General features: G+C 36.9%; 1 protein-coding gene across 1 annotated transcript in view; it reads left to right on the forward strand.

Annotated features, from left to right (window-relative positions):
• Positions 1 to 10,484, forward strand: part of LOC110452292 (synaptogenesis protein syg-2-like) — a 23,207-nt gene that overhangs the window by 3,257 nt on the left and 9,466 nt on the right. Inside the window, exons 2-3 of the mRNA XM_021500713.1 lie at positions 5,113 to 5,469; positions 9,285 to 9,617. Coding sequence (XP_021356388.1) covers positions 5,113 to 5,469; positions 9,285 to 9,617 — 690 coding nt within the window. The remainder of the gene's footprint in view (positions 1 to 5,112; positions 5,470 to 9,284; positions 9,618 to 10,484) is intronic.

Raw genomic sequence — 10,484 nt, forward strand, 5'->3', positions numbered from 1 at the left:
TCCCTCGTCTATGTTGTAGTTAGTGTCCGGTAACGTGTATCCCTCGTCTATGTTGTAGTTAGTGTCCAGTAACGTGTATCCCTCGCCTATGTTGTAGTTAGTGTCAGGTAACGTGTCTCCGTCGTCTATGTTGTGGTTAGTGTTCGGTAACGTGTATCTCTCGTCTATGTTGTAGTTAGTGTTCAGTAACGTGTATCCCTCGTCTATGGTGTAGTTAGTGTTCGGTAACGTGTCTCTCTCGTCTCTGTTGTAGTTAGTGTCAGGAGGATAAGGCAAACTAACGGTAGGTCCTGGACCATCTATAGGAGTTGTAACAGTACCAAATGTAATGACTCTTTTTTGTCAACAGGAATTTAAAATACACATTAAGATGTTCGTCATGCTCCATTCGGCTTAACCATTAACAGGATGAATTAACTGAAAAATAAATAAATAATACAATTATTTATTGAAGCGGTGTTATGCTGCTTGTTATTTTTATTGAATTCCGAGGTTGACGACCCTTTAAATAATTGAGAGTTGGCCAGTATTCTTAATAATGATTAAAGTACATGTATGACTAGTATGTGCCTCCTTTCCATTAAAGGGATATGCATCAAAGGTGCTTGACACAATTTGGTAACGACGTCATTTTACCGAGAGAGTGAATACAGTTCATGATTTATATAAAATATTATTTAAAAACCGGTCGCATTTTTGTTTTCTTCAAACATTTATTTTGACAATGCAATTTTGAATAAGCTTTCAACAGTTTTCTGTGTTAAAGTGACAATCGTAGCTTCTCTAATATTACATAAAATATAAATATGTAGATACTAAATAATATGGATTTTGCTATGAAGGCAGATTTCGTCTTAACGCCAGTTTTCTGGCTGTAGTTATATGTGTGCGTCATAAATTCATCTAATGATTGATACCCACTCTGATTTCAATTTGCTGTATATTAAGCTCAAAACTGCTACCTCCGGTTTCCTCCTACACAAACAAGAGTAATTCATATAAGTTGGACTAATTTGTTTCATAATTATTGTAAACTAAATAGTATTCCATAAATTCCGCCACTACCCACGACACCAGTTTATCAGTTTCGTTGTGTTGATATGTTAATCGCGGGCTTCAATATCTGCCACAGTTTGAATGGTTGTAAACATAGGAACCTTCTCGCCGGGAAGCGAACACGGTGGATATATCCGATATATAATCTACAAGTTTTGACCAACAGGCAGGTTTTATAATTTACTCCAATGTTTACAAATTTCAATAATTTATGCTATTCAATCAATACAAAAACAATCATCAGCTTCACGAAAGCTAGACCTGGTGCAAGTCTAATCGCTTTCAGTGCAAAGGATAAAGGTCAGATGAAGAGTTTCGTTGTTTATGAACGAAAATGCTGATGAGCCGCCTGGGATTTGTACTCGCATGGTTTCTGTTATGTGAGTTCACAGTAAGGCACATCATTTATGCTTAGCCTACTTTTGTCAGTTTGTGTTTGTGTATAAATATCTCTCTAATGACGACACGACATAAAAAGAAGACGTACAGAACTTACTACTTTAAATTTTACGGACTTTAAGAAAAAAACATAATATTATGATCTTTCGACATGTTAATTTCACTGAAAATGCCAGGTTGAAGAAGAACTAAATTACAATTATACCTTTATTCCATGCATATTTGCCACATCGTGACATTTAAAGTATTTAAATTGTCAGAAGTTTTACCAGAATGTGAAAATGTAGAGACATCTGAGGTTTTCACTTGGTTTTTGATAAATGGTATATTCTGGGGTTTGTCTTTTACAGACTTTTGTACCAAATGAAGTTTGTTTATCGAGTTTAATTAATGCCTTTCAGTCTCAATGTTAGTGATAAGGGTGGACTAAGGGACATAACTGCTACAGAGATTCTCAAAATAGACCAGGAAGTATTCGGGTAATCGTTAACAAATTGTACACCAGTTGTGTGAGCATCGACCTGGTCAGTATGACACTGGACAGACGATTACAGTGTTTGTTATGGTTGTACATCACAACACTTCAAGGTAAGATTACTTATATAATGTGAAGGGTGAGTAAACATATCACAACTGGCAATAAATACAGGTACCCTACTTCCTTGTAGCTGGTGCATTAAATTACATACATATACCTTCAATGGTATGATTCTGTAATAAAATAAAATACCTACTATGGAAGTTTATTGAACAACACAAATGTATATATACACTCCTTAACTAATGATATGCTGTGCGCCTCAACGTTATGCTCATATACTATGTTTTTTGTTCTCGTACATGCTACTGTCTTTGTCATACGTTCCTGATTGTGCGCTCTATACATAGAAACTCGTGTTATGGATTTATTCCCATAAATAGTAATAGATGTCACTGATTGTAAATCGCGAAAACAGAAAACCGTTTAATTTATATATCGTGCCTTTATTATATAGTGGTCCCTTATTAAATTGAGTAAGGCAAAAGTTGCTAACTGTTGGAAACTAAGTTGGTAGTATATACATGTATTAAAAAAAACACTTGATCAGAAATTACTACATTTTTAAAATCTCAAGGATATCCTGAAAATATTGTTGAAAAAGGTAAAAGTATGGTAATTGAAAAGGGATATTTTACAGCCCGCACTCTTGTTGTAGATGATGTGGCTATGATGCCATTTGTTTCTACTTTCAACCCTCGTAATTTCAACATATTTCCAGTAATCCGGAACAGATGTGAAGATTTGATACGAGGTAGCGAACGTATGAAAAAAGTTTTGGATCGTTGTGCTTTAACAAACAGCAAAAGACAACCAACAAATCTATGTAGGTCAGCTACTGCTATTCATTGCCGCAATGTGCATGATAACAAAATTCATTCAATTCATATATTTACGTTACGATGAACTACAATACAAAATGTTCAACATTTTTTGTAAATGTAATGAGGTCATGGTATATTATGACGTCACAATACTGAACCTACCAAAATTGACGCCGAAATTAACAATGCACTCTAACCCTTTGCCGCGTGCATTTTACGTTATAAGCCTTTTTGTGCCGCCAAGGCCGATCAGATTTGAACTTCAGTGTTGACGTCATAATGGGATACAAGTATGACGTCATGACCTTTATTTCAACCCCATGAAACCTTTTTTTCTAAAACCATCTATCCTAACCCTTTTTTCTTTTCATTTCTTTTGATCATGTGTCATTTTAAACATATTTTTGAAATTGAAATTTCTATGTCATGACAAACTAGCTTCAGATCATTTTCATCTACCTTAATATCTACTTTAAATGTTACAGAACGAGAATGTACAGTATGGCAATTACAGGACGGGCTGTACCGTGTGACGTTAACAGGACGGGAATGTACAGTGTGGGAATAACAGGACGGGACTGTACAGTGTGGGGATGACAGGACGGAACTGTACAGTGTGACAATTACAGGACGGGACTGTACAGTGTGGGGATAACAGGACGGGAATGTACAGTGTGGGGATAACAGGACGGGAATGTACAGTGTGGGAATAACAGAACGGGAATGTACAGTGTGGGAATAACAGGACGGGAATGTACAGTGTTGGAATAACAGGATGGGACAGTAGAGTGTGGGGTTTGCAGGAGGGGACAGTACAGTGTGACAAGTACAGGACGGGATTGTACAATGTGACGGGAGTGTACATTATTGCGATAACAGGACGGGACAGTATAGTGTGGGGTTTGCAGGAGGGGACAGTACAGTGTTACAAGTACAGGACGGGATTGTGCAGTGTGACGGGAGTGTACATTATTGAGATAACAGGACGGGACTGTACAGTATGACGACTACAGGACGGGACTGTACAGTGTGACAATTACAGACGAATGCATTACTTATTTAGTTCTGACTTAAAAAAGAATGGTTTGACAACATAATTCAGGCATGCATATACATGTTGGAAAATTTCAAACAACTCTCATACTTTGGTTTTCCCATGAAACCTTTCAAAACGTCTGGGCAAGCAAGGTCTTTAGCGTATAATCAGCTCCAACGAAAACAGTAGACAGAAATACCCAATAGGTGATGCATCTCTTCCTGGCATATTTTTCGGATTACTCATGATCTATAGGTTCTGTTGGAAGAACCATTATTAAGATGATGTCACAACTCTGATGATGTCATACTCGTCACCTCAAATTTAGCGGTATATTGTAAAACACGCATTAGGCGGATAGATACCGGGGCCAATGAGGTCAGAATCCCTCTTATGAAAAAAAGAGGTAGAGAAGTTCAGTGAAAGAGATATTTCCTCCCACGCAAGACAAAATCAGTGCCAGACTAGATGAAATATCAGAAACGGTACAATGCGTAGTTATATAAATTGCGTGGTCAGTGTGTGTGAAATTAGCTGACTGGTTGCATGAGCATCGTTGTCTTCATGGTCTAATGACAGTTGTTTACAGTTGATATATTCATGTAGAAAACAAACATCAATAATGTAAATATATAATAAATTGTGCATAGCATGTGATTGTTCACAGTTCACACAAGAAAGTAAAGTGGTGTTAACCAGTGAACGCTCTGATCAGGTTATTTAATAGAAAACATTACTTACTAGAAAGATGGACAATATTACAAATCTGAGATATGCTTTTGATTATAGATTTTAACGTAAGTCAACATATGGTTGCTTGCTTGAATTTATGTATGAATACATGTACGTACTTTAACTGCTGAGAGACATACGTATACCGATCAGTTACATGTATTGTTCACATACTACAGTAACGCTGAGTATAGGTTCGTCAACCTTTAATTTTGATACTTTATTTAAAAGTATTAACGTCCAGTACAATTAGAATGTGACATATAACCTTAAACAGCCGTAAGCCAAGATATGTTTAATTGTGGTAAAAGTAGAGAGAACATGCAACCAATCTCTGTACAACAAACTTACAATAACTGTTATCTCAATTAACGTCGACAATGACTATATATATATATATATATATATATACTCAATATTCACACAGACCAAACTAACTCTTAACCCTCTACTCGTGCCGAATTATATTCACTAAACATAGTAAAAGCATACCATACTTTTGATCATCGCTTTTCTCATCTGTACAGGTGCAACTGGATTATCCGTGGTGGTCAGTCCAAGTCCTACAGTCCAGCTCGTGTCCGGTCAGACCCTCTTTATCACGTGTCAGTGGTCAGCTGACTACACAGGATCAAATGCTGCTGTTAACTATCAACTAAATGATGGTGGAGGTAGAATAGGTACATTGACTATAAACTTTGGGACAGCATGCCCATCAATATCACCCTACACACTAACATGTAACAGAGACACGAGGACACTGGGGATACAGATTCCCGCCAGCAATTACAGTCACGGGGACAGATGGACGTGTGAGGGGAGAAATAACAGCTTTGACAATACAACACCACCACAGACCGACACGACGACAGTGGACGTTACAGGTGAGTGTAAAATGTTTATGACAGAATACACAGATTTGCAAATAAATTGGGTAGAGTATGTATGAACTGTGCATTTACTTGTTGAGTATACATGTTGGTGGGCTACGTTAATGTCATTTACGTATGGTGATTACTTGGGGAAAAGGTACCATGTCTATAGTTTTCCTGTGAAACATTAACATATGGCTTTTTTACATTATAACTGTTCATATTTATTTTGATGTGTTAACATTTGTATAGCATTGTCACTAGATAACCTATTTGAAAGTTGTGTAAGTTGTGTCGTTGATGGGACTTTAAATGCCATGTACCACGAGACACAATACTTAGCATATTAATACAACACAGACAGGAACTCAATATCCGATGTAAACAAACATGACGGTTGCTGAAATATCGCAGGGCATTGTGAGACTTGACAATGTAATTGTAAATGTGTAAAAAAAAAACGAGAACATCTTTTTAAAATACTTTTATTACAATACAAAAAAACAAAAGTCTGCAAAATCGTACAAAATACATCGGATGAAATAATCTATGAAAATAATTTACACACTCATACAATTTATCAGAAATATCCTCTGTAACACTGCACTGATCCAACCAAGCCAGAATCAAACGATTTTTGCCTGTCTCTGTTTGGATTTGCGCGGCTTTTTTTGGTGATGAATTATCATCTAGCGTGAATGAAACTAGCACGCGTTATGGTGTTTGCTTACACAGAGAGATATCACGTTATTAGGAAGCTCTCATCTTGGTGTTCACTGGAACATTAAGTTTGACACATTTGGAATCAAGATCAAAGAGTTGGATACAAAATGCACAAGGCAAATCGTTTTGAGTTTCACACACTTAGTATATAATCCTTTTTCAATTTGTGTGTCCATTCGTTCTTCAATATAAGCTGAATTTTCAGTCAGAGTGTAAGATGAACAAAGAAATACTTGGATGACGAAAGCAAATAATATTGATGAAATGGGTGAGTTTTTGAGAGAGATCGTTGTCTCACACCGGATAATTTCGACTCTGGAGTTAAATTAGAGCTTTATCATTTTTTCGTCTAAAGAAGTACGCATGGAACGGTTCGTACATTCAAGCTGTGAAGTCAATCAGTATATTCACTGTTTATTCTTCTGGAAAATCTTTGGCTGTGTCCGCGGTACGAGTGAATATTATCCTGAAAATGATGAACTGATTTTTTTCTGTTGACAAAAACTTGTTTAGGACAGAAAGTATAATCGTGCAATACATCAAAACCAAGAAACGGCATTTCCACATATACACGATGGGTCTTCTCCTGTAGGAGTTATATGGAAAGCAAGTGAATCTTGCTGATAATGTTTTTCGAGGGTTAAATTTGTCTGAAATGGTCACCAAGGAAAGATGGAAACATGGGCCAGAATTATTGTCAAAACACGAGTCAGAATATTCAGGGCGTCCAACGTGCCTGGAACTATCGAGAGTTGTTAAGGAAATAAAACCATGTGTTGTCAAAACAGAACCAGCGGATGAACCAATTTGACAGCGTTTCCCACTGATCGCCATGTACATAAACTGTGTAGTTAAACATTCTCTGATTAGATTTGCATCAAACAGATTCATGGCGAAATAATACCTCCTGTTTTGAATTGTACGACATGCTCAGCTTGCCAAATCTAAATACTGTTGGAACTTTCTTATAAACTAGTTGTATGGATATTAATGATTGGCTTATGAATTGTATGACATTTGGATTATATTTGCAACGAATGTGGTCCCAGTGATAATAAAGAAAGTTAGTGGCTGGTTGCAAAGGCCCTATTGCCACGGATACTAATTTATGAACCGCTTTGAGACGACCTACGAACTAAGTTGTGATGAAGCGGTATAAAAGAACCTCGAATTATTATTTATTATTATTATTATGCGGGATGGTGTTTCTAGATTGTCCATGTCATGTTTCCATACGCCGGCTAGGGAATGAGTAGTGGGCCAACTTTAGTGACGTAGTAGGAAATTGCAATTGTATGCGATGGACTATTTATCATTGAAAATGCGGTATAGTGTGAGCAGGAAAAATGAAGGGCCTTGCGGTGAATTGACTGTGTCGATTTTGTTGTTACGGTTCAGCACCCCACTTCCTGTTAATGAACCTAAGGGTACACACTGTAGGCATATTCATGTGACGAAAATAATTTAAATGTAAATCAGGTATGACGAATGCTAAACAGAAAAGTGGCAGCTGACAGCGTATTCGTCATTACCTGAAATGGAAAACTGTATACAATTTGTATATTATGGTTGTTGATATCTACGTGAAATCGATGTGTGTTCTTTAGCGTTACATTAATGTGCAGTATTGTTTACATCCCAGATCTATTACACATGCTATGAACCATATAATACGGTGTGCTCACCATGTGTGGACGATAAAAACTGGCGATGATACATTTTGTTTCACTCATTCCGTACCGCAACTCCGGTCTGGATTTCTTATCAAATGTCCTTACTAGACTCGCCCCTGCGCATATAACAAAATGACGAATTATTAATGTATGTTTCAGACGAGATGTAACAACTGCAAGAAGTAAATAGGTAACCGTGAACAAATGTTGTTACTGTTTCATGTTATTGTTTAAAGACATACATATATCCATATTTAGAGCATTTTGTCGACTAAATGGTAGCCGATTATCACTGAGAAGTCGACATTTGTCCGACAACGAACGATACGATTCCTTGTATTTAAAACAGCGTTGTAGTGCAGGTTCCCAATTGGGATTGATTTTGGTTACGAAAACGATACGTTTTTTCTTCTTCTAAAAACAAGTAGCTTGTATCGAGACATATATTAAAGTATTCATATTTACTTCCAAAAGTCTCAATAAATGATTGGTGATGAATTTACGAGTGTTCGTACCGAATTAAGTCGCCGTCATATTGTTTACATTGGAGACCACCAAATGTAAACATCTTGCGGGAATTTCAAAAACAAAGGTCACACGAAGAAAAATGTGTAACTGCACCTATAAAACAGTTCTTTACAACTAATGTGTGCTGATTTTAGCGACAATTAATTGGATTACACGAATGTAGTGTGCTATAACTAGTTAAACATAAGACAGGTAACACCAAATACTTTTGTCGTTTATACACAATAACGGGGACGAGACGGCATATATTTGTGTCGTCAGTACACGACAACTGGGACTAGGAAGCACATATTATTGTTGTGTGTACACGACAACGGTACGGAAAGGGTTGAAATAAATTTAAACAGGGTGGTTTTTAATCTTACAACCAAACTACCACACAATATAAACAGAAAATGTCAGCTAGCCTTAGTGAGGTTGTCCCAACACCGCCAACCACAAATCCGGAAAACACTTAAACCAGCAATTTTGGGTATGTGCACGTAGTTGTTAAATTTAGGTTCGTTCAAATATGACCGTTGAATGAAAAAGTGGAGGACATCCCGAAAGCTAACTTACTTATAGAGGACAATAATATGTTAACCATCAATGACTTCATCAACAGCAAATACTTATTCTGCACCGTGACATAATCTGAAAATAAAAGTTTACTACAACTGGATCAAATTTATATACGAACCTATTAAAAATAAAAATAAAAATATAAAAACTATTTGATGCCTAAAAATATATATATATAACCCAAAGCAATGAAGAGTCATGTGGTGGCGTCCCAAGCATAGATTATGCTAAATGTTTATCTATTTAGCAGTTTCTGTGACATCAGTGACCCTCAACCGCTCCACCACTGTGACTGTAGGTACCACACTGATGTGTCATTAACATTATATTTATATATTACAGTTCCTGTGACATCAGTGACCATCACCCCGTCCACCACTGTGACTGTAGATATAGGTACCAGCACCACGTTGACCTGTACCACACAGCCACACAGTCGTCCCAATGCCAATGTCACGTGGTACCGAGTGGTCAGTGGTCAGCCACAGCAGATCATCGCTAACATCAGTGTGTCACATGACACTCAGAACTCCGCCCAGACAACCACCAGTGCTCTGACATATGTACCGTCCAAGGAGGACAACGGACACACGGTGTACTGTCTATCAGACGGTGGATGGACAGGAAGTACTGCTACAAATCTACGGTCGGGAGATGTAATTCTCAATATCAGATGTAAGTATAAATTTTGGTTTGTTTTAGTTCTAACGTTATATTCGTATGAAAAATGTTGGACAGAAGTCGGGCAAGATTTCCCTTAATGTCAGATGAAAGTATAATTGTATATTCAACAAAATGGATGTTTAGCTTAAATGTGTCTTACTCGATTTGCTCACTGACCTAAATTCTGTTTCTCCTACTCATACAAAGTCGCATATACTTTGCGATACATTCGATTAAATGTTATAACGTATTGGTAGGTTGCTTTACGCATACTAAAGAAGCTATGTAATACTCCAATCGGATATAACTTACGTTCAATGTACTACCTATAGGTCAAATTTTGTGAAATTTTACTCGCCTGGGCAATATTCGTAAGTAAGTATTGATCTTCAAACTCACTTATAATATACCAGAATTCTGTGGTTAGGAGAGGTCATTTTCAGAGTCAGGTGACTTAGCTCTCCAGTCATCTTTAAATTGGCAGATCATCTTGTTTGGAAAAAATATTCATTACAAAGTACAATTCCACAGAAGTAATATATATGAAGCACATACATTTCAGCAGTACATGAAATGAACTTTATTTGATTATTTACGAAATAAATCAGAGCAGTATATTCCAACATAAGAATTTAAGAATCTTATCAAGGACACAGATTATACTCAGCGACATATTGCTGTTGGTAAAGGCGACTTATTTTCATTGAAATGTAATACTGAATTGTTTAAACCCTGTCTTTGCCAAAATATATACACATATCTATAGAATATACTTACATAAACGTGTACTTTTGAAAACATATGGTGAAACTCATTGAACATTCCAACACATCTAAACAGCGTCTATGCTTCTCTCCCCCCCCCCCCCCCCCCCCCCCC

Source organism: Mizuhopecten yessoensis, unplaced genomic scaffold (assembly GCF_002113885.1).
Source record: "Mizuhopecten yessoensis strain PY_sf001 unplaced genomic scaffold, ASM211388v2 scaffold6575, whole genome shotgun sequence".
NCBI lineage: Eukaryota > Metazoa > Mollusca > Bivalvia > Pectinida > Pectinidae > Mizuhopecten > Mizuhopecten yessoensis.